At 41.0% G+C, this 25,619-nt stretch overlaps 1 protein-coding gene across 1 annotated transcript in view; it reads left to right on the plus strand.

The window, feature by feature from the left end:
• ATP2B1 (ATPase plasma membrane Ca2+ transporting 1) overlaps nt 1-25,619 on the plus strand; it is a 274,638-nt gene that overhangs the window by 209,929 nt on the left and 39,090 nt on the right. Inside the window, 7 exon segments of the mRNA XM_033951664.1 lie at nt 3,485-3,727; nt 6,018-6,259; nt 8,833-9,070; nt 9,858-10,037; nt 10,123-10,210; nt 14,356-14,462; nt 15,043-15,234. Of these exon segments, the coding sequence (XP_033807555.1) occupies nt 3,485-3,727; nt 6,018-6,259; nt 8,833-9,070; nt 9,858-10,037; nt 10,123-10,210; nt 14,356-14,462; nt 15,043-15,234 (1,290 nt within the window).

Raw genomic sequence — 25,619 nt, forward strand, 5'->3', positions numbered from 1 at the left:
TGCTAGAACATGGGTTCACAATGTAATCACTGATCCTTAAAGCAAAGTGTAGGTGTTTTTGGTTTTTACGTAGAAACATGATAATGGTTACTGCAGATGGGCCATTTGGCCTTTATCTGCCGTCATGTTTCTATGATGGCAGATAAAGGCCAAATGGCCCATCTAGTCTGTTTTTTTTAAGTTTGTTTGTAGATCAAATGTCTTAAATTCACTGAGCTGAAGTCCTTTGGTTAAGACTACCAGTACCGCAGTGGGTGTTAACATGGATCTATGTTTCGATGGAATCTGTCTCTGGGAATTGACATACTGCATTCAAATATCAGTTTGTTACCTAGTTCCGGCTTCCTCTTGAAAGGGGAAAGGTGCATACAACGTGCTTTGTGATTCCACTCTTGGGTTTTTTTTTTAGTCGATTTAAAAGTCAGCAACATTGACAGACAGAAATGAAACTTCATTCAATCTCCAAACCTAAATAAGACTTGTGATTTTAAGTTTTACCTGAAACATCAGCCCTGTGCAAAATAAAATAGATGCATATAGGCAGTAGTGCTGCCTGATTCAGGAAAAAATATTTCGATTCAATTCGATTCAATTCGATTTTCCTGTACAATTGGGTGTTTTTTTCCAAACATCCTGGTGAATTTATTTTATAGCCTCTTCACCCCCTTTGCCCTCTCCTACTCACACTGGTGCTGTGGTGTAAACAAAATAAACAAACAAAAAAGACTTTTCCTCTCTGTTAAATCCTAGCTCATGTTGCAGTCTAATACCAGCTCTAGCAGGATACACGTTTTAAATCTGACATATTGTAATCACAAAACAGAAAATAAAATTATTTTTTTACCTTTTGTTGTCTGGTCATTTTTCAAATCATGGTGGTCCCAGGCTCTGCAACAAATGTCTTCTGATAACTTGCTTGCCAGGGTCTCTTGCCCATTTGAAGTTTTCTTCTTTCTCTGTGGTAACCATTCATCTTCCATTTCTGTCCTCCCCTTCCATTTCCCTTCCCTCCCCTGGAGGTCTGGCATCTTTCCTTTTTTCCGCCTCTATTCCGGTAGCCGCAGCGATGGACCCCACCATACCCAGATCCAACATCTCTCCTTTTCTCAACTACCCTTTCATCCAGCATCTCTCCCTCCTTCCCCATCAGTTCTTCCTTTCTCTTTCTAACTACCCTCCTATCCAGTATCTCTGTTCCCCCCACATACCATCCCTTGTGTCCAACTTCTCTCCCTTTCTGTTCCTTCCCTCCCTAAATCCCATCTCTCTCCCTCTCCTGTTTTTAGATCCATTATTTCTTCTATCCCTTCCCCCATCTCTCCTCTCCATGATCTCCCCCAAGTCCATCTCCCCCCTCCACCATCCATTTTCCCCCTCCACCAAGTTCATTTTTCTCATCCATCTTCTCCCTATCTCTCCTCCAGTCAACCAACTCCCCCAAGTCATCTCCCTTCTCCCTCCATCTCCCTTTATTTTGATGTTACAATGTGTTGCCGATGGTGGTAATTATTTAGCGATCCACTCCTGCCACCACTCCTTACATCCTCTCTCCACTGCGGCCCGCCCTCAGTGAAAACTTCCTGTTTCCACTAGGGCAACCGAATGAAGAGAAGACGCCCGGAGTAGCGGCAGGGTAGTGAATTGCATTCGCTACCGCTGCTTTTGCCCGGCCAGGGAGGAGAGGAGAAATACTGTAAAATCTATCATTACATATTAAGGGCATGTATGTACTCAGAAGCCAAATGCTGAGCCCAATACCTTCATATAAGGCTATTTCTCTTTAAAGTAAAAATGATATTACATTTGGAACTGAAAGCTCAGATCCTTTATCACGTTCAATACATGCCTCCCTTCATCTTGTTTAGTTTAATAATCTGGCAGAAAAAAGATGTGCATTAAAGAATCTAAACTTTTAGAAATGTCACGATGTATCTTTATTGATCATGGAAAAGAATTGACTCTTTGTAGGTTGTAAATCCAATGAAGGATATTGCAAGCATTAATTTGTGCGGAAAAGAACTATGTTAGGCTTCCAAGGAGGCTGTAGTAATGAGAAGATGGTTGATTAAAAGACAAATCGTGGAGGACACTGAGCTGGGATGAGCGCTGGAGCTGCGCATTAGCAGAGCGGACAGCTCTGAGTGGATTCCACCATGTGCGAGCGAACCCACTCTGTGCCGGTTTGCTAGTCTTAGAGGCTCTGCGGAGGTCAGAGGGAGCTAGGGGGGGGACGGATGGTCTGATCCGCTGTGCAGCTGGTGGACGTTTGAATATCCCTGGTCCTGCCTGTTCTCGGCTCCTTTCTGCATAAAAGGCAGACAGCCCTGATGGTCTGTTTGTCTTTCCTTCCTGTTCCTCCATCAGACTGAAATGAAGCTTGGGCGGGAAGGAGAAAGCCTTGTTGCTGCGGATCTGCACGCAGAGACCCGTTCGGGATTTCTCTTTGCCACCGGAGTCCTTGCTTCTATGTAACTTCCGGTTTTGCAAAACCGGTAGTTATATCAGAAGCAAGGACTGCGGTGGCAGAAGGAAAGCCTGAACGGGTCTCTAGCAAGGGGGCCGATGAATTGGTAAGTCCGATTTTCTTCAAAAATAGATCGATTCAAATCGATTCACCCGAAGTGAATCGGTGAATTGATTCGAATTGGGCAGCACTAATAGGCAGTGTTCCCTCTGACTTCATGTGAGCAAAAAAAAAAAAAAAAAATTTTGTGAGCAAAGTACTGAGTTGATGCGAGCAAATATTTTTTTCCTTTATATTACCCTGATGGTATTATACTCTGTACATTACAAATTAAGAATTACAAATGTAAATTTTAAAAAATGGAAAATAAGATATTTTATTGAAAGGACTTAAAACGTTTTTGCAGTTATCTCTCAGAAGCCAACACCTCCTTCCCCAGGTCAAGATAGTAAGCTGTCCTGACCTGAGAAATGAGGTTTTGGTCTCTGACAGTTAGTCAACAACATATTAAAATTGGTTCAGTGAAAAGATATTTCCTTTTGGCTTTAATTTATTTTTCTACCTCTCTGTCCAGATTTAACTCATTCTTACTAACTAATCTTCAAGTTCCCTCTTTTTTTTTATGGTCTACCGACAGCTTTCCCTCTCTTCCCCTCACCCTGGCTCTTCTATTTCACTTCCCCTTATTCCCTGTCTTTAACTCTGCCCTCTCTCTCTCCCCCTTCTATACAGTATTTGCCTCCTATATCTGCCCGTTCTTTCCCCTTCCATCATCTCCTTCCTTTCTCTCCACCCACCCACCCCACCCCCAATATCTGCTGATTTCTATCCCCTCTGGAATGTATTAGTTGTCTAAGGTGCTTTTATATACGTTGCCAAAATGTGTGATCTCTTGGGTTTTTTATTTCATGAAAAATATATTACTCGAGCAATAAACAATATTTTTTGCTGTATAACACGAATGTGCTTAGATTATCTTTCTGAATTAAATGTAATTTTAAATATGTTTTTCCTCTTTAGAAAATGATGAAAGATAACAATTTAGTAAGACATCTGGATGCTTGTGAAACCATGGGCAATGCAACAGCTATTTGTTCAGATAAAACTGGTACATTAACCATGAACAGAATGACCGTTGTCCAGGCCTTTATTGGTGAGAAACATTATAAAAAGATACCTGAACCAGAAGCTCTACCTGAGAACACCTTAAACCTCCTTGTGACTTGCATTTCTGTGAATTGTGCTTATACTTCTAAAATATTGGTGAGTATACTTTCTCTTTAATGCGCAAGTCGCTAATACAAGTATATGTGACTTGCCCTGGCGATTGAAGTCTTCAGAGTTTCCACATTATTTTAATCTGTTGAAGGGACACTTGCATTTAACTTTGGATTATCAGGGCATTGCAGCTACTTTTACTCACAGGGTTTATACCACTGAAACATTACATTACCTTATTAATCTGAGACGATCTCAGGAATTACAACAAAATAACAGATTAAGTCCTGATCTTACATTTAAAAAATTTATCGAATAGATAAGTTTTCAAGAGTTTTCTGAAATGTTTATATGATTCAGCATTGGCTATTAACCGACTAAGTTCCTGCTTGAAACAAGAATAACCTATCAAAGTATTTTTTTATATCGACCTTCTTTAACAGAAGGGAAAGTGAAGTATGTCAAGAGGCGTTGTGACCATTTACATACAACCAGTTCAAAATGTTCTAAACGGAATTTTTGCTTTGATTATTGCCACAGGAAAGTAGCTAAAGATATTGGCATTTTTTTAATGGGTATTTTTCTCCTTTGGTAAATAACATGAACAGATATGAGAAAAATCAAGTAGGCCTATTGTTTCCTGCCCCTAGCTTAAAAAGACCTTTAGTATGCTTCCAGATAATATGGGTGTAGAATTTGAAAATTTGTCTTCCCCCCCCCCCCCCAGCAAAAGTACATAAACGGCCTATTTCTGTGAGTAAAATTTTACTTACCAGACTAGGTTTGATTATTACGCTCTATAAATCTTTTACATTTGTGGACATTTGCATTAGTTTTAAAGTCAACGGATAAAGAGCTCAATATTCACTTGGTTACATAGCAGGTACAAATATCTAGATGACTTTTATTTATTTACATTGGTTTGATATACTGCCAGTTGCACTGACAATATAGTTCAGCAGTTTGAGACGATTAAAAAAAAAATCTGTATTCTTAGAAAGAGAGAAAGGCTGAGGACCCCAGAAGAAAGATAAAAGTAGAAAAGAATAAGAGAGTTAATGTTGATGGAGGTGGAAAGTTTGAGGTAATATGGGAAGGAAATACCAGTTCAAAATGTCATGCCTTGACATGCCTCTTGAATAATTGTTTCTAGTCTAAGAGATTATGGTAGAGCATTTCAGAGTTTCAGGCCAGCATAGTAAAAGACTGTTTTTCTGGGTTGGTTTTATAAAATATATATATATATAAAAAATTTATATTCCGAATATCCTACAATTCTATGTGGATTACAAATTATTCAAGTACTCAAGCATTATTCCCTAACTGTCCCAGTGGACTCCCACTCTATCTAATGTAGCTGGGGCAATGGGGATTAAGTGACTTGCCCAGGGTCACAAGGAACACTGCGGGATTCAAACCCACAACCTCAGGGTGCTAGGCTGTAGCTCTGACCACTGCACCACACCCTCCCACAATCTGAAATGGGAGCATAGGATGTGGTATAGTAAGGCTGATTGATCGAAAAGAACGCAGCATTTAGCATTGTACTCTGGGGCAGAGGGAAGGCGACCATGGTATACTAACATGAGGAATGTGATACGTGCAGTGACTGGGACTCAATCTAAAGCAACAGGGGGTTGATGGTCAAAATGGCAGGTGCTATCAGTTGATATTCAGTGGCTGTATCTAGCGAGGGCTGCTGGAAATCTTAACTGCTTTATCGCTATTTAGGTAGTACTGGGGCAGTCCATGGGCACGAAAAAGGCAACACATCTGGCTAACAGCACATCATTTATTCCCCAAGAAAGCTGTCTTAAGTTACCTGTTTAGTTGGATAGAGGAGCTGAATATTGCTGCAGATGCCCGAAGCGTTGCCACTCCCCAATCTATCCAGATGTTTAGTGCTGGCCGCTAGCCAGATGTTAGCATGATGTCCGATTTTGGTTTTTAAACTATAGCTGGTGCTTTAGAAATAAAAAGCTGACCGTGATAACTGAATGTCAGCCTAATAATAATTAAAACTTGAGTGCAGGAGCATTTAGATTTCTTTACTTTTATGTTACCTGCTTAAATCCAGTTCAGTCTAGTCTGTTATGGTAGATGGCTTCTCTTGAATGAGTTCTTTTTAGTCCTTTCTTTTTTTTTTTTTTTTTAAGAAAGATGTCTGAATCAGTAATTGGCCTCCCAGCAGACGATTCCAAAACTTGGAGGTTTGTGAGCTGCTGAATTACCCTCTAGAGGTGGTAGTACCGGCAAGGCAGTGTTAATGGGACAAACATTGAAACTGGTGTCAAAATCTGTCAACTTCAATAATTTTTCACTTTTGTGTTAACAGCCTCCGGAGAGAGAAGGTGGCTTACCACGCCATGTCGGAAATAAAACTGAATGTGCCTTGCTGGGATTCCTTCTGGATATAAAACGGGACTATCAGGAAATACGAAATGAAATCCCCGAAGAGAAGCTATACAAAGTATATACATTTAACTCTGTTAGAAAATCCATGAGCACAGTATTGAAAAATTCCGATGGTAGCTTCCGAATGTTCAGCAAGGGTGCCTCAGAGATACTCCTTAAAAAGTAAGATTATACTTTTCCTCACTGTTGGTGAAATTCTTTTGAAATATGTGAGCATATTGTGTTGCAGGTGGAGGGGGGGGGGGTCGGTTCATTTTTACATTGCATATCCTGAAGAAAAATGGCATGCTTTCACTGGAAATGTATTAGGGTTTGTGTCCCAAATCAAGAAACCACTTATTTTTCTTCGAAAATTTGTCTGTTGATTCAAAAAAGAAAACAGTTAATGGTGGTTTACGAGGTAAATATTTATGTAATATAAACAATTTTTGAATGTAGAAATTGGAACTGCTGTTTCTGACCTTGGAATAGTGCTGTTTTCACTCTGAAAGTTCTGTAAGGATTTTTTTTTTTAACATAAGAATAGCCTTACTGGGTCAGACCAATGGTCCATCAAGCCCAGTAGCCTATTCTCACAGTGGCCAATCCAGGTCACTAGTACCTGGCCAAAACCCAAGGAGTAGCAACATTCCATGCTACCTATCCAGGGCAAGCAGTGGCTTCCCCCATGTCTTAATAACAGACTGTGGACTTTTCCTTCAGGAATTTGACCAAACCTTTCTTAAAACCAGCTACGCTATCCGATTTTACCACAATCTCTAGCAACGCTTTCCAGAGCTTAACTATTCTCTGAGTGAAAAAGAATTTCCTCATATTGGTTTTTACTTCCCTGCAGTTTCATTGAGTGTCCCCTAGTCTAGTTTCATTATAAGCACAGTTGAGAACTTTAGCTGCTAGGACTACTCCCACACATGAGCTAGATAAAGTGGAGCTGCTAATCTTACTTGTGTTTTTTTCTGATACGTAAATCCTCATTAACTAAGGCCCAGTCAGTAAAGGTTTCAATTTGGAGGGCTGTGAGTAAAAAATGTTTTAATTTATCGGTAAACTCTGGGGTGGTTGGTTGTTAAAATCAGGCTTTAATTGCTTAGAAACTAGCTGGGTCTTTGCCAGCAGTTTGATAATAGTGGTGGTGAGTTACCATCCAGCAAAGACCTAAAACAAGATGTTCATGCAGTGGCCTCGCTACTGTTCGAGAAGATAAAGGAGACCGGTTGCTGGATTAGGAATGTAGACCTAAAACAAGATGTTCATGCAGCGAAGTAGCGGAACAGACTGAAAAACTTCATAAGCGACTTAAATAGAATAAACGTTGTGAATAAAGAGCAGGTCCTCAGTCTTCACAGCTGCCTGGGGAAAACCCCTTAAGGCACTGCTGCCACAATATATACCCAGAACAGGTTACAAGGTTGACATACACAATGCATAGACAGATTATGAATTTATATGTGTACAGAATTTAGATATACGGAGGGTCAAGTTTCACATACAATTTGGTCATTTTAAGTTAACATACAGTTATTTCCATCTTCAGTTAACGGAGTGGATCTACCGTGTTTCCCTGAAAATAAGACCTATCCCGAAAATAAACCCTAGCATGATTTTTAAAGATGCTCCTAATATAAGCCCTACCCCAAACAAGACCTAGTTAAGATCAACCCCCGAAGCCCCCCCCTCGGATGTCCCTGACACTAGTGCTGCCCGATTCGCTGAAAAAATCGGACTCGTCGATTCAGCAACCCCCCACCGTGGTGAGACCTGACATACCTCCGCTCCGAGGCCTCCTAAAGCAGCAGCAGTGCTCTGAATGCTCTGAATGGGCTGCTTCACAGCCTTCCCCACTGGGGCCTGCCCTCTGCTGTGTCACTGATGACATCATCAGTGATGCGGAAGAGGGAAGGACCCGGAAGAGAAGGCCACGAAGCAGCCTGTGCAGAGCGCTGCCGCCGCTGCTGTTTTTAGAGGTCTCAGAATGGAGGTATGTCAGTCTTACGGTGGTAGGGTCACTGGGGTTCTGCTGTACAGGGGGATGGGTGAGAGGGGAGGAAAGATGCTGCACATGGGGGGGAAGAAAGGAAAGAGGAAGAATTGGAGTGGAGGAGAGGAAGGGAGAGATGATTGTTATACATGAAAAAAAAGACATCCCCCCAATTTAAGTCCTAATGTGTTTTTTGGACCCAAAATTAATATAAGATACTTATTTTGAGGGAAACACGGTAATTCAGTGCAAATTAGCATGAAATGGCAACACAGATACAATGACAATACAGTACTCCCCCAATATTCACAGGGGTTCCGTTCCAGGAACCACGAATATGGTTTTTAGCGGGGGAGATAGGAGAGGGCACCCGGAGAGGCAAGAGAGGGCAGTCGGAGTACCAGCAAGTGAAGGAAATCACTCGAGGTATGCTCCGCCCGCCTCTTCCTGCACTAAAGTCAGGCCTCGCCAATCAGGAGCTGCTTTGACATGCTGCCGTCTCCCCCGCTGAAAACCGTATTCGTGGTTTTTCCAAGATTCGCGGGGGTTCCTGGAACGGAACCCCCGTGAATATTGGGGGAGTACTGTATATGCAATACTGAAGAATTGTACTTGTGTACTGAAACACAGCTTTGCTGCTTATGTTTGGTTGCTGACCTCCATGTTAGGGGAGAAGGGCATGCTAATGTTTTCTTTTGTTCCTCAGTTTTCAATTCATGGGTTTGATTTTAAAGATGTATATGCCCTTTCCCCTCAGGTGCTACAAAATCCTGAATGCTAACGGTGAGGCTAAAGTGTTTAGACCAAGGGATCGTGACGATATGGTAAAGAGAGTAATTGAGCCTATGGCATCTGAGGGCCTCCGAACAATATGTCTGGCCTATAGAGATTTTCCAGTTGGAGAGTATGAGCCTGACTGGGATACTGAAAACGATATTGTCACTGGTCTTACATGTCTTGCAGTAGTAGGAATTGAGGATCCTGTTAGGCCTGAGGTAAGAGAAGATCAATTTCTTCTAGGTTGTAAAACAAAAGGAAGCTGCAACTTGGCTTCTATAACTATATTTATTTACTTTTAGTATTTATATACCACTTATAGCCTTGAGCATTTTTCCCCATCTGTCCTGGTGTGCTCACATTCTATCTAATATACCTGGGGCAATGGGGGATTAAGTGAATTGCCCAGGGTCACAAGGAGCAGCGTGGGTTTGAACCCCCAACCTCAGGGTGCTGAGGCTGTAGCTTTAAGCACTGTGCCACTCTAGAAATCAAAATGTAGCAGAAGTGAGCCAAGTATAGGACAATTGAACCATTGTGACATCACTGATGAGGTTGGCTCTTAGGCATTGGTGGAATGAGGCATTATGATGTCACAATATCAGCTCTGGTTATCAGAGGCTGAAATTTTTCACACTGTATATTCAGTTTTCTATACTGTTCTCCCAGGGGAGCTCAGAATGGTTTACATGAATTTATTCAGGTACTCAAGCATTTTTCCCTGTCTATGCTGGTGGGCTCAGAGTGTCTAATATACCTGGGGCAATGGGGGGATTAGGTGACTTGCCCAGGGTCACAAGGAACAGCGTGGGATTTGAGGCTATAGCTCTAATCACCGTACCACACACAGTGTTTTATATTTGTATAGTCTATTATTTCTTGACTCATTTGACAGTCTTTTGTTATTACATACTGCGGAGAACCCTAGAAAGATGCATAAGGTCTTACAAATATTGTGGTGGAAGTATGAAATTTAAAATAATGCAAGTTATATTTTATGGACAGGTGCCAGATGCGATTAGAAAATGCCAACGTGCTGGTATCACTGTACGTATGGTTACTGGTGATAACATAAATACAGCCCGTGCCATTGCAACCAAATGTGGCATTCTGCATCCTGGAGAGGATTTCCTGTGTGTAGAGGGCAAAGAATTCAATAGGCGAATACGCAATGAAAAGGGAGAGGTAAATTGATGTCTTCCTTTAGCTAATGTTTTTTTCCATCATCTTATTTAGTACATTTCACATGCTCATCTATATTCTTTTACAGATTGAGCAGGAGCGCATTGACAAGATTTGGCCTAAGCTTCGTGTGCTAGCAAGGTCTTCCCCTACTGATAAGCACACACTGGTGAAAGGTAAATTAGTTTTTCATAAAGCTGAACGAGCTCATTAATAATAAATTCTGTACTGTATGTAATTTTCATTAGGTTTTCTTAAGTATGTATATTGGGCCGGATTCTACAAACGGCGCTGGTATGACATTTCAGGTTTATTAAAATTTTGATGTGTCACAATATCATAAATTCAAAGCGATTTACAATTAAAAACGGGGTCTCATTTATTAAATACAACAAACACGTAGACATTACAGACTTATACATGAGGGAAGTGGGGGGAACTACAATAAGCGTAGTAAAGAAGACATAAAAGGTAAGAACAACGGGAGGGTAAAAAAAATTTTTAAATAAAAAAATTTTTTTTTTAAAAGAAACTAAAAGTGCTTTAATTACTTGAGGCCTGGAATAAGGGAACCAGAAATTTCTGCAAAGTGCAGGGTCAAGGGAATATCCTGCAATGATTATGTCTCAAAGGCATCATTATACAGCCAGCATTTTAACAATCCTTTAAATTTAATTAATTAGCGATTTTGCTTCCTTAATAAATGCCGGTAGAGAGTTCCATATTTTGGGTACGGTAACTGCAAAGATCATTTCTTGTCTAGTATTTATTATTCTTAGCGATGGAATTATTAGAAGGTTTTTATCCTCTGATCTCAGGCTTCTAGTAGGAATATATGGGATAATGTACCTCTCTAGAAAAGATGGGGCTTTAGTTGTTAATATCAGCGGCCACCTAAAAACCAGCCGCTAATCATGTGTAGATCACGCAACAGCGCCGTCTGTAGAATCGTAGCTACCTCAAAAATAGGCACCAAAAATGTAGAGGAGTGTGTGGCGCAGTGGTTGGAGCTACAGCCTCAGCACCCTGGGGTTGTGGGTTCAAACCCCATGCTGCTCCTTGTGACCCAAGTCACTTAATCCCCCATTGCCCCAGGTACGTTAGACAGATTGTGAGCCCACCGGGACAGATAGGGAAAATGCTTGAGTACCTGGTTGTAAAACCGCTTAGATAACCTTGATAGGCGGTATATAGAAACCTAAACTTGAAAATAATAGACCATGGCTTTCGAGGCCTACGTTTCTGGTGCCTATGTTTGACGTGAAACGCATCTAAACTAAACTAAACCTTAAGTTTATATACCGCATCCTCTCCACAGAAGTGGAGCTCGGCACGCTTTACAAGAACTTAAAATATAAGAAGAGAAAGGAAAAGGTTTACATGAGCTTATATATAGAATGGAAGAGTAAGGGGGGAAAATAGAACAACATGTTAGAGAAGAGCCAAGTTTTATAGAGGTGCCTAAAGACATGTAAGCTCATTTTCGGTATTAGCCATGCCTACTTAGGCATTCTAAGATGACCCCACAAACGTGATCTAGGTGCCGGTTTTACAGGCGCCTCTAGGCACCTACATTTTTGTTTTTAAACTATTTTTAACTCATTTAATGGCTTTGCCACTTGAGTTAGGCACTGGTAGGGTGCTTACTGGCACCATTTATAGATTATGGGCCATTGTGTTTTAAGGCAAGAGCAAAGTGGAAATGTCCAATCAGATTGGTGCACAAAAAAGTGTCTTTCAACTCATCTGATAAATCCAATGGTCTTTATTAATCCAAATTAGCTCATACATCCAAAGCAACTCAACGACTCGACATGATCATGTTTCGGCCACACGGCCTGCATCAGGAGTCTACGAATTACATACATATAAACAATCATAAGTAAATAAACATAATTATACATTAGAACATGAACAGCAAATATTAAAAATATAAAAAAACATATATGAAAAAATGATGTTAAAACACAGCAAAGAATAAAAGCAAATAAAATATAAAATATATAAAATACAGCATTTATTTAAAACAAAACAAAAATCTACTATGTCTGCACGAGTTTATAAAATAAAAAAAGGTTCCACTGTTTATCTAAACTTTATAAAATAAGAATATTTATTTCAATAAGTTTGCACTGTTGAGCACTTTAAAACATTAAATAGAAAATATAAATAAGACCAATGACGACTTTGGTGTGTATAGTCTGCGTGTGTTGAAAATTCAGCAAACACCTCTGAGGTTTGAAAATGGAAAAAAATTAATTATTCAAGGTGCTGCTGATTTAGAAGTTGTTAGTTTATGGAAGACCTTAAAAAAGTTGGAGTAAAGCCTGATGCCTATATTAGCTATATTTTTAAGCATTAAGGCCCTCTTTTACTAAGGTGCGCTAAGCATTTTAGCGCGTGTTTAACACATGCTTAACGCATACGCTAATTGCTAACGCGTCCATAGGATAACATGCACGCGTTAGCATTTAGCATGTGATAATATTTACCGCGCTTTAAAAAGCATAGGGCACCTTAGTAAAAGAGGGGGTTAATCTTGGCTGCAAAGTCCTAGACTGTTCTTCAAGCCTTTCTAGATCCCTTTTCATGTTAATCCATGCCACTAGAGGTTTTTTTCTTGCTTGTTGCAGATTTGGTATCATCTGCAAAGAAGCAAGTCTTACCAGACAACCATTCTATAATGTATCTTACAAAACTGGTAAAAAGATCCAGATCAAGAACCGATCTCTGCAACACTAGTAGACACCTTCTATGGATTGAACTCCATTTACCATGACCCTTTGTCAACTCCACTCAACCATTTTTCTAACCCAGTCACTTTAGGGTTCTTACTGTGCTTGTTCAGTTTGTTTTCAATGCAGAAATATTTCAAAGGTATTGGTGAAATCTTAAGTACACTGTGTCTTGTCTTGAACTTAATCCAACATTCTGATCACCCAGTCAAAGAATCTACTCACCAAAAAGTTTAGGGAAGTAAGGGTAACTGATATAGTTGTCATACATGCTAAACTGGGTTATATATGTCCACATCCTGTACTGTAAGAGGGATGTAGGGAACACAGAAGGGAGGGTGTGTGTGGAATGAAAAACAGGGTACTAAGGGGAAGTATGATGAGAATGATGATTGTACAATATGTATAAGACTGTGTTTTATTAGATGGTATGTACATGTTTTGTGGGTTATTATTACAGTTTAATAAATTTATTTTAAAAATTGTATCTCTACATCATAAATGTCCTGTATCGTAAATTTTCAAATCTGAAGAGGAAAGGACTGATGTTAAAAAATTGGCTGTGATTTTCATCAGCTCTGAGTAAAATCAAGAAGTGTTAACACAAAAGTAACTCAAAGTTGCATGTTTCATCTCACTTTCTAAAAGGTTGTGCAGAAAAACCAGGGGGGGGGGTGTGGAATGTCAGTCACTGTTTCCAGCTACTCTTCTCCCACTCTTCCCTGTATGCTTTCCCCCCTGACTTGCAGGGAGAAGTCAAGCAGAATGCTTGTCTGCTCATCTGCTTGGTTCATCTAAAGGTGGAACCATGTGGGGGTCTGTCTTGAAAGACTTGCAAGTCCCTGCTTGATTTTGACTTCAGAAGAAAGCTGGTATAGGAGGAGAAGGCAGCAGCACAAATTGGAAGTGCTTTTTGCTCGATTCTGAGTGAGGATAATCCCCGGTGGAGTAGGGAAAGATGATACCTATTTAATTCGATTTAAATCCCGTCCTCCCCAAGGAGCCCAGAACCAGGTTACATGGTAACATACATAACAGTTACCAATAAGACATATAACAATTAACAACATGGAACAGAAAACTAAGGCAATAGGGTACCATGAGATGTGTCTAGTTCAGTTGTTCTGGATTAGCAGAAACTTGGAGCCTGAAGCATGCACAGATGCATGAATTCAGAAGCATGCACAGGGCGAACAGTCAGTGTGTGTACAGGGAGAGAGTCGGTTGAACATCTATTAAGTGGTTTGGGAGTAACAGTCCAAGGACATCAGAAAAGAAGCGATAAGGGCTAGGAAGGAAGGGGATGCGTGTCGAAGAACAAAAATGATTGGGAACTACTTGTCTGGATAACAGTAAAAATATAGATCTGAGAAGAGTCCTGTGGAAGTACGGTAGGATGTGATTGTTTTCAAGATTGCTTGATCTAATTTTCTTTGACTTAAAATGTATATATGAACAAATAGAATCACAGCCATGAAGGCGCACAAGCAAAATCAGCTCCTTCGTGAGTTGAATTCTGTTATATATTTGAAATGAGTTAAATTTCTTTGTGTCCTTTTATGAAAAGAGATGTTTGTTCTTCTTAGGTATAATTGACAGTACTGTGTCTGAACAAAGGCAGGTTGTAGCAGTCACAGGTGATGGTACCAATGATGGTCCTGCGCTTAAGAAAGCTGATGTTGGATTTGCAATGGTAAGGGATGGATTTGTCCTGTAGTGTGTGTCTAATCAAAGGTTTGGTGTTTGTGTCCCCCCCCCCTCAAAAAAAAAAAAGTGAACTCTACTTTATGATTAGGGATAAGTTGGAAATTGTTTGGGGAGTATGAGTTTTTAATATTGAGTTCTTGCAGATTGATTCAGTATTTAATGGACCAGTACCATATATACTTGAATATAAAATGAGATTTTGGGGCCCAAAAATGGGGGTCTCGGTTTATTTTTGGGTCTGCGCAGACCTGCCCCTCCTCCCAAACCTGTTTGCAGGCCACTGCTGGGCCTGCTGTGAAACCTGGTGGTTCAGCAGTGACCGGGACAGGAGGGATCCCTCCCACCCCCTGTCCCAGCCGATTCTAATTATTATCATCTCCCTCCTGCTTCCCCCGCGTACCTTTAGTTTCCCTGGTAGTTCAGCAGTGACTTGTTGCAGAAGTGACCCTTCTTTACTCCTGCCCGTGCAGAACTGCTAGCTAATTGGCTCTATTTGTGTGTTTGAAGCTTATGTAGTAGATAGATTATAAAGCAGGTTGATAGTCAGTGTACTGTTCTTTTTACAGGGCATTGCTGGGACAGATGTGGCAAAAGAGGCTTCAGACATTATTCTCACAGATGACAACTTCTCAAGTATCGTTAAAGCGGTTATGTGGGGCCGAAATGTATATGACAGTATCTCCAAATTCCTTCAGTTCCAGCTCACCGTCAATGTAGTTGCAGTAATAGTCGCTTTCACAGGAGCATGCATTACACAAGTAAGTCTTGTTCCATTTCTGGTAATGTGGGTGATGGCAGTGTTTTTAAAAAAACCAAAAAGTTTTAAATATAAAAGCTTTTAACCTTTCTTTTTTGTTGTTTTTTACTTTGTTGTTCATATCGGGAAGGGACCTGTCACTCCGACATATTTTGCCCGAAGGCTGTATCAAGAAAAGTCCCCCCTTCTGTTCTCATTTTGCACCATCCCGATCAATAGAACATAAGATTTGCCGCTGCTGGGTCAGATCAGTGGTCCATCATGCCCAGCAGTCCGCTCTACGGCAGACCTCAGGTCAAAGACCAGTGCCCTAACTAAGACTAGGCTTACCTGTGTACGTTCTGGTTCAGCAGGAACTTGTCCAACTTTGTCTTGAATCCCTGGAGGGTGTTTTCCCCTATAACAGCCTCCGGAAGAGCGTTCCAGTTTTCTACCACTCTCCGGGTGCAGAAGAACTTCCCTACGTTTGTACGGAATCTATCCCTTTTTAACTTTAGAGAGTGTCCTCTCGTTCTCTCTACCTTGGAGAGGGTGAACAACCTGTCTTTATCTACTAAGTCTATTCCCTTCAGTATCTTGAATGTTTCGATCATGTCCCCTCTCAGTCTCCTCTTTTCAAGGGAGAAGAGGCCCAGTTTCTCTAGCCTCTCACTGTATGGCAACTCCCCCAGTCCCTTAACCATTTTAGTCGCTCTTCTCTGGACCCTTTCGAGTAGTACTGTGTTCTTCATGTACGGCGACCAGTGCACGGGATGGTGCAGAATGAGCATAGAAGGGGGGACTTTTCTTGATACAGCTTTCAGGCTAAACATGTCGAAGTGACAGGTCCCTTCCCGATATGAATAACAAACTAAAAAACAACAAAAAAGATGTTAAAAGCAATTATATTTAAAACTTTTTTTGGTTTAGCGTGGAGCACTTAAAGCACTAAAACCACACTTTAAAGAAAATATAAATGGGTCTAATGAGGAGGCTAGTGCCAAAATAGTATTTTAACCATTGAAAACACTTGGCTAATACTGGCACTTCTGAAGACCTAATAAAGGATTTAAAAGGTGGTTGAAGATTTATAGGATACTGTTTGTTGGATGCTATAATAATAATAATAAAAAATTTATTCTTGTATACCACCCAACCATGACCCTGGGAACCGGCAGTACTGCTCCCTCCCAAGACTGCTCCCTCCAAGTACCGCTCTCCTCAAGGCTCCCCCTGGCGCTGCTCCCTCCCTTTGCGATCGCCTCCCCCCCCCCCCTACTGACCAGCCCTGTCCTTACCCGTGCGCCGCCAGTGTTAGAAAATGCCTGCCGCCCGTTTTCTGCTGGGCCATGAGAATCTCGGAGAGGGTGAGATCCAGCAGCCCAGCAGAAAACCGGCGGCAGGCACTTTCTAACACCGGCGGTGCACAGGTAAGGACAGGGCCGGTTAGTGGAGGTGGGGGGGAGGCAATTGCGAAGGGAGGGAGCAGCGCTGGTGGCCTTTGGGGGAGCAGTACTGCCGGTTCCCGGGGTTAGGTCGGGGGGGGGGGCTCGCAAATAGAGTCAATTCTCGGTTTGTGAGTTTTGCTCGACTTGCTATTTATTTTTCATTTTCTATCCCGTCCTCCCCAAAGAGCTCAGAATGGGTTACAGGCTAACATATATGATATACAGTTAACAGGTTACAATTTGCCATAGTTACAGTACAAGTTTTTATACTAACGTGACATACTAGAGATCTTTTTTTTTTTTTTTTTTCTTTTTTAAGTCACGGTTTTTTTATTGTAAAAGTTTTACAATCAATAAAACAAAAGCATAGTAACATCAACAAACCATGTGATGAGCAAATACAAATACAATCATGAAAAAAGTTGCTATAACAATTAGAACTATATTCCTTGGAAGCAATCCGACATAGGAATAAACAAATCACATGAGTAAAACATTATCTATGATAAAATAAAATAAAAAGGAGGGAAGAAAAGAAAAGAGGAAGATAAAGGAAGAAAGTAAGTTAAGTAAATAAATAAGTAAATAGAAGATAAATAAGAAATAAAGAAATACCTAAGAGCTGGAGCTTTGGAGGTAAAGTTTGAGAGAGTTCCATTTAGCAAGAAATTGAGGGAATCTGCCGCATTTTTTTGCCAAATATGCTTCATATCTATATGTTAAGCAGACAAGATTCCACCATTGTGTTACAGACACCTTAGATAGATCTTTCCAGGAGTTAAGAAGAAGTTTCAAAGCAAGGGAGATAAGAATATCAAAGAGAAAAGCATCAGAGGAAGAGAGAGGATATGGTAAAGCAGAGGATTTAAGTAATAACATTTGGTATGAGAGATCCACATTGATATGAAAAAGAGAACAGATAGTGTTCCACAGAGACGACCAATATGTTTGGATAGAGGGACAGAGAAATAATAAATGTTTGAGGGAGCCGATATCTGTAGAACATGTCCAGCACTCCTTTGCAAAGGTAGGATTAATACGATTTGATTTAATCGGGGTCCATTGGGCTCTGTGACAAAGGAAAAATAGGCTTTGAGTAAGGGAAGCCGACCTAGAGGAATGAAAAATAGATCGTAGATAAGAGGACCAATCACAATCAGAAATAGGGCAGCCAATATCTTCCTCCCAGGATTTTCTAACAGAGGAAAGAAGTGGGAATCGGAGTTCCTTGAGAAGGTTATAGAACTTGGAAGCTGAGTGGCCCAGATTACGGAATTGAGTAGAAAGAGTTAACAAAGTCGGAGGTTGGCGATTAGTTTTTAGGTTACCATCAAGTTTACGTAGAGCTGAACGTAATTGTAACCATTGATAGAAGTAAGAGTCAGGAAGGCCATATTTATATTGAAGCTCGTAAAAAGTGAGCCAGGATCCATCAGGGTGACATAGTGCAGAGATATCCCAAATATGATAAGTAGTCCAGGATGGCCAGAATACTTGCTTTTTCTCTATTAGTAGTTTAGGGTTTCTCCATAGGGGGCATAGTGTAGATTGAGACCAAGGGCAAACTAATAAGCGGTCTATATCCTGGAGTGTGCGGAGGGAAGTGAGAAGTATAGGGTTACGAGTTTTAAATTGTAAGTGTGTGGACCCAAGAAGTCGTAATGTAGGAATAGGATGTAGAAGGGCCATTTCAAGTCGAAGCCAATTGGGGGCCATTGTGTTAGTGCATGAATCCGAAGAATGTAACCATTCGGATCCCTGCTTCAACAAGAAAGCTTGGTGATAAAGAAATAAATCAGGGAAGTTAACACCTCCAGCTGACTTGGGAGATTTGAGTTTGCGTTGCGAGATTCTATGTGGTTTATTGTTCCATAGGAAATCAAGAAGTAGTTTTTCCAAATGCTTGTAGAAGGAGTTAGGAAATAGAAGAGGAAACATAATAAACATATATGTAATTTTTGGAATGACCATCATCTTGAGGGTATCTAATCTCCCCCACCAAGATAAATGTAGAGGAGACCAGTTGGACAAAGCGGATTTCACAGAGGAGATAGTCTTAGACATGATAAGGTCCATTGTTATCTTGAGGTCTTTGTCAAATGGGACACCTAAATATTTCATTCCTGTGGATATCCAAGTGAACGGATATAAGGGAAGAGTGAAGGGTGTGCAGGCATCATTGAGGGGCATGAGCTCAGTTTTGTCCCAATTGATCTTATACCCAGACATAGAAGAGAATTGAGAGATAAGGTCAATGAGAGAATGCAAAGATTGTTCAGGGTCAGAGAGATACAGGAGAATGTCATCAGCATAAACAGACAGCTTAAATTCCAAATCAGCAATAGAGATTCCTTTAATAGAGGTAGATAATCTGATATGAGCTAGGAGGGGTTCTAAAGCTAGATTAAACAATAGGGGGGATAGAGGACAACCTTGACGTGTGCCCCGTTGGAGGGTAAAAGATTCAGAGAGAGCATCATTAACTATAATCTTAGCAGTAGGGTTGGTGTATAATAAAGAAATCATATGAATAAATTCAGCAGGGAATCCAAAGTGGTGAAGGACACAAAATAAGTATTTCCATTCCACTCTGTCAAAGGCCTTCTCAGCATCAAGAGAAGCCACTAAGAGGGGTTGGTCTCTTGACAGAGTGGAATGGAGAATGTGGCATAGTAATCTGGTATTGTCTGCTCCGTAACGACCCTTTAAAAAACCAACTTGATCTCTATGTATAAGAGAAGGCATAACAGAGTCTATTCTATTAACTAAAATTTTTGCAAAAATCTTATAGTCCAAATTCAGCAAAGAGATAGGTCTATAATTTTTGACATATTGGGTATCCCTGTCGGGCTTTGGCAGAACAATAATACTGGCTTCATGGAAGCGGGATAAACAATTAGGAGAAGCAATAATAGACCGATAATAGGACAAAAGATGTGGAGTCAGAGAGTCCGAGAGAGTTTTGAAGAATTCCGCAGGAAGACCATCAGGTCCTGGTGCTTTTGAAGAAGCCATAGAAGAAATAGCACGTTGAATTTCATCAGTAGAGATAGGATGATGCAGAGAGTCATGCTGAGACGGGGTAACAGATGGCAAATGTGCAGACTTCAGAAATTCGGAAATCACATCTTCTGAACAGGTAGATTCTGAAGTGTACAGAGAGGCGTAGAAGGAATGAAATTCTTTGAGAATGTCAGAAGTGGTATTGTGGATTGAACCAGAGGCTGACTTGATGTGAGAAATCCGATGTTTGGATCTTTGCCCTTTAAGATAGGAAGCCAGATGATGACCTGCCTTGTTGGAGGTAGCATAATATGAGGCTGATTGGCGGAATAGTGAGACAGAAGCAGATGAACTAAAAATCTCGTTGTATTGGAACTTAAGTTGTTGTAGGGATTTATAAAGAGTGGAGTCAAAAGAACCATATAATTGTGATTCCAAGGTATGTATTTCCTGTTCCATACGTTGAAGGTTAGATTTCTTAGTTTTGAGTTGATAAGCTGTGTAGCTGATACACTCCCCTCTCAACCAGACTTTATAAGATTCCCAGACCGTGGTAAAGTTGGATACAGAAGATTCATTCCGGGCAAAAAAGGCATTAGATTCAGCAGTAATGTGAGATAGAAATTCTTCATTGCTAAGAAGCAGGTTATTTAGTCTCCAAGAGCGAGGTGGCTTGTCGAGGGACCAGTTGAGAGAGCAGGATATGGCAGCATGGTCTGAAATAGATATATCATGAATAGTAGTTGCGGTAGTGATGTTCAAGATGTCTTTAGATGTCAGAAAATAGTCGATCCTGGAATATGATTTGTGGGGCGGTGAATAAAATGTAAAGTCCTTGGTTGTTGGATGAAAAATTCTCCATAAATCAGACCATCCGTATGTTTGCATCATATTGGAAAGGGTTGAACGGACCCTCAGTTTTGCAGGGCGGCAAAGAGAGGATCGGTCAATGAAAGGGTCCAACGGAAAATTAAAGTCTCCAGCGACGATGGTATGTTCTGAGAATGAGGAATGGCAGATGGTGTGAAGATCCTGAAAGAAAGAGGGATCATCTGAATTAGGTGCATACAGGTTTAGTAGATTCAGTGGTTTGCCATCTATGACACCCTCAATATAGGACCATCTGCCCATGGGATCAAAAGAATGAGTGGTTGATTGATAGTTGAGTGATTTGCGGATGAGAGTTATAACCCCATTCTTCTTTCCCATGGCAGGAGCGGCGTAACAATGTTGAATCCAACCGCCGGTGAGTTTTTGCGCTTCAGCAAGGTTTATGTGCGTCTCCTGTAAGAGACATATATCAGCCCCTAAGTGTTTGAAGTATTGTAGTATTTTTTTGCGCTTCATGGGGCTAGACAGGCCCTTAACATTAAGGGATACAATCTTTAATGAGACCATGGGGTTAAGTGAACAGAAGCTAATATTGGAATTCTATAAAATGTCAATAATCCCTTTAGAAAGAGGCATCCAGATGAGCAACAATGATGGCTGTAATCCAGAAAAAATGGAACATCGGACAGCAAGAGAGAAGAATCATGATGATGATAAAAAAAAAACAAAAGGTAATACCAAGCTCCAGAAGGGAAAAGTAAAATATAAGGTGCAGCCATGAAGAATAAGAACAAGAATGTGCTGCAGTGCATAAAACAGGAGATGTAGATACTATAGATGGGGACCCGTGAGGTCAAGAGGCACTCAGTATGCATACAAAAACTCCAGCCATCAGCAGATAGTCCAGATCAGGATGCATCCATTTTGAAATATAACATGGAAATTAGCTCTAAAATTCAGGTCATGGCTCCAATATTTTCATCAAGATATTTCTGTAATTCAGCAGGATCCTCAAAGTTCTTGGTGGAATTATGATAGGTAACCCTCATTTTTGCTGGATAAAATAATCCATATTGTGCTCCAATGGTTTTGAGCTGAGGCCGCATGGCTAAGAAAGCTTTTCTTCTTTGAGCAGTGTTCTTAGAAAGATCAGGTACAAGCAAAATTTTTTTTCCATCTATCAGAAGAGGTTGTTTGATTTTTGCTGCTTGCAGTATTTGTAAGGCATGAGAGTATCTAAGGAGTTTCAAAACCACAGGTCTTGGAGATTTAGATGGCAGAGGAGGGCCGGAGGGTACCCGGTGGGCTCTTTCTATTTCTAGAGCTGGTGAAAATTGTATGTTTAAGAGAGATGGAAGGAGAGAGTGTAAATAGGAGATGGTATCATTACCCTCAACAGACTCCGGCAAACCAATGATACGCACATTACTTCGTCTCATGCGATTAGACATATCATCCAGGTCCCTCTGCATGAGATCCATTTTGCGGAGACCACGTTGTATATCTAAGAACTGAGCATCATGAGTTGTTAGTCGTTCTTCTGTGAGATCTAAACGAGCTTCAAATTGCTTAAATCGGAGAGTAATATTACTTAGCTCAGATTTGATATCAGCTGTCGCTGCCAAGTTTTCATGCATGAGATCCTGCAGTAGTTGTAAATCGTGGGACAGGGAAGCGTCTGCCACGAGGAGTTTGGATGAGGCCTTGTCCGGAGACGGGGGCTCGTGCTTAGATCTTTTAGAAGCGTTTGCAGCGGTGTGGGAGCCAGACGCGGTCGCCCCGTCAGACTTAGGGGATTTCGCGGCCATCGGGGCAACAGAAGAGAAAATTTGTGACCTGAATAGAGCGGTGAAACAGGCAGGATGCTGAGAATTACGATCGGGCTGGAGCGAGTGAGCAAACTAAGCAGCCATCTCGATGCCGGTCACGTGACCACCCCCGACATACTAGAGATCTAATACTAATATACAGTTTATTGATTGCAATTTGTCATTGTTACAGTACAAGGTTTTTCAATACAAGTTGTTGTTTTTTTTGTCCTAGTAGATTCAGTTTTGCCAAACGATCCAGCTTCCACCATGTGGTAGCAAATATTTTGTTCCCATAACCCTCCTCCCCCTCCATCTTTATCCCTACATATTGAATTGATGTTGGAACCCATTTAAAGGGAAAGTGCTTCTTTAAATCCTTCATCACTTTCAGTACTTATATTCAGTCCCATACACTACTTGATCTTCACAGAGGCACCACTAAAGGGTTTTTTTTATCTTTGGCCACTAAGCTGGATTGTATTACTTTATAGAATAGGATAGGATGAAATTCATCCCTCAGCTCCTCTTTGTAAAGATTTGTTCAGTGTGAATAATAATGCCAAATGTTGCGTACTTAATAAATATTTATATTTATATAGCTATAATCTCCCATGTTAAAAAGCTGCCTTTTTCTATTCATTTTTGACCAGGGAAAGTAACAGCGACAAAACGGTGCTACTTTCAGGCCCCCTCCCCCCCCCCAGTATTATAATTTGGGCGTGGAAAGAAGATTGGATAGTCTTCCCTTTTCATCCCTTGATAAAAATGTAATGTAATGTAATTTATTTCTTATATACCGCTACATCTGTTAGGTTCTAAGCGGTTTTCAGAAAATATATATTAAAATTATAAGTAAAAAAGGTACTTAGAAGTTCCCTGACTGTCCCGAAGGCTCACAATCTAACTAAAGTACCTAGAGAGTAATAGAGTGCAAAGTAAGGAAAGAGAAAAAATGAAAAATAATCAATTTAACAAAATTGTGTACTTTGAAAGATAGAAGAGAAGAGAGAAAGGAATAGATGCAGAAGGAGGAACCGTTGAAAAAAAGAATTCTGGAGAAATTTAAATGATAGAAATAGAAAAAAAAAAAAAAGAAAAAAAAAAACAAAAAAAAAACCCTAATTAACCCAAAACCATCTACCATATATACTCGAATATAAACCAAACGTATTGGACCAAAAAAATTGGCCAAAAAAAAATGGGGGACTTGGTTTATATTTAGGTCCATCTTAAATCCTGGCGATCCAGTGGTGTGGTGAGCCTAGCCGGGACAGGAACGATCCCTCCCTCTCCCAAGGTGAGGTTTTGGGTCCTGTCCCCGCTGTCAGCCAGCTGTAGAATCGTCACATGTCCCTTCCTTCCCTCCTCCCTGCTGTAGAATCAACACACATCCCCTCTCTCCCTGCTATAGAATCGGTGTGTGTTCCCTCCCTCAGAAGCAGCATAGGAGCCCTCTTCCCCCCCACACACACACATTAATCACTGGTGGTTCAGCAAGATGAGTCGAGTCAGGAGCGATCCTTGTACGCTTCTGCCCATGCAGTCTTGCTGGAAAAATGTCCCTGCAAGTTTCTGCAACAATTTGCGAGACTACTTCAAGCTTCAAGAATTGCCACGAGAACTCACAGCAGCCATTTTTTCTGTGTGATTGCACGGGCAGAAGCATACGAAGATCGCTCCTACCCTGATTCACCCCACTGGACCACCATTGATTAAGGTAGGCCTGGGGGGAGGCCTGAATTGTTGCTCTAAGGGAAGGAGGGAGGGGGTGCATGGTGATTCTACAGCAGGGAGGGAGAGGGTGCTGAATCTACAGCTAGCTGACAGCCTGGACAAGACCTGACACATAATCTCAGGGGAGGGAGGGCTCTCTCCCATCCTGGTTTGGCTCACAACACTACTGGACCAGCAGGATTTAAGGTGGACCCAGAGAGAGGCCAGTGCTAGGTTTGGGAGGGGCAGGTGGGTATACAGCTAGGTGGCACTTGAATATAAACCTTCGGTTTATTTACAGACACTCACACTATCTGAACCAGACAAAATTAGACAGTTTCCTTACCCAGATAAGGGAAGTCCTTACTTTCTTTATGGATGTCTTCCCCTGTCATTGTGACCATGGATCCAAGTTATCAGTCAGATCACTTCATTGTACGTTTCAATGCCATAGAGAGCACTCAAGCACATCAGGCCCTTCAAAGTAGCATCCAGTTAAGATGACAGAGTTATTTTAATTACTAAAACATGCATCAGCAGTAGTGCTATATTTCAGACCAAATCAATTGAAAGTATTTTTATATCTTTTTTTTTTTTTTCATTTTATCCTGTTTCTTTGGAACTGTTAGCACTTCTGCAGACTTTAATTATTTTATTCTATCCTGAATAGAGGCAGAGTTTGCTACCTTGTCTTTTGTAGATTCCAGAAATAATATAAATTTCCAGTGCAATAGGAATGGTATGCTGAACCTTGGTGTACTCTGTCCATTCTTGTGAGCATTATGCAGAAAGATGTTGATCACAGCTTTTGAAACCTCCTCCTTCTCCCAAGAGTCTGCTGCCCCCTTCAGTTTCTCTTTCTGAAGGCAAGCATAAAAGGTGTCTTCTGATCTTACTGGGTTTATTTATTTTTTATTTTGCAATAATTTTGTGGGTTTTCTCTCTAGTCATGGTCTTTTTCATGAAATCAGAGATCCCTTTTGATAAGAGTTTACTCTGCCTGCTTGGAGAGGAACAAATTTTGCATCTGCAGCTGGCAGGTGTATCCTTCAGGGACCTGTTTCAGCCAGGTGGCTGAAGATTAGAGGAGCTCAGGATCCATTCCACTAGTGTTTGCTCATCCCTTTGACTTGGTCAGGGGCTAGAGCATAGGTTGTTTAGGTACTGATAGTGTTTCTTTCGGGTACTCATGGTGCTGGCTGCATTTAGTCTCTCTCCAACCCCCATTTTTGGGGGGTGATAGATCTGGGAGAGTTGAGGGTTGGTATGTGGAGGTCCAACTTTCAGCCCAAAGATCCCAGCAGAGTGGCTGACTGGAAGCAGAGGGCCTCTCCTAGAATAGCTACACCTGAGAAGAGCTGATACAGGCAGTAGCAGTAGCACCACCATTTCCCCAGCACATGGTCTGTGAATAAGGCTGAGACAGCCTGTGGGAAAAATCATGGGGGATCTTCCAAAAGTTGTTTTTAACTGTTTCTACAGCTAGGGTCTTGGTTCTCTTCCCCTAAAATCATGTTTTTGAAGTTGTTGGTTAGCCCTGAAGTGATTTTAAGCTGTTTTTTAGCATTAAAATTCACCAGCAGCATCTATCTTGGTTTTTC

This window comes from Geotrypetes seraphini, chromosome 7, assembly GCF_902459505.1.
Source record: "Geotrypetes seraphini chromosome 7, aGeoSer1.1, whole genome shotgun sequence".
NCBI classification, from domain to species: Eukaryota; Metazoa; Chordata; class Amphibia; order Gymnophiona; family Dermophiidae; genus Geotrypetes; species Geotrypetes seraphini.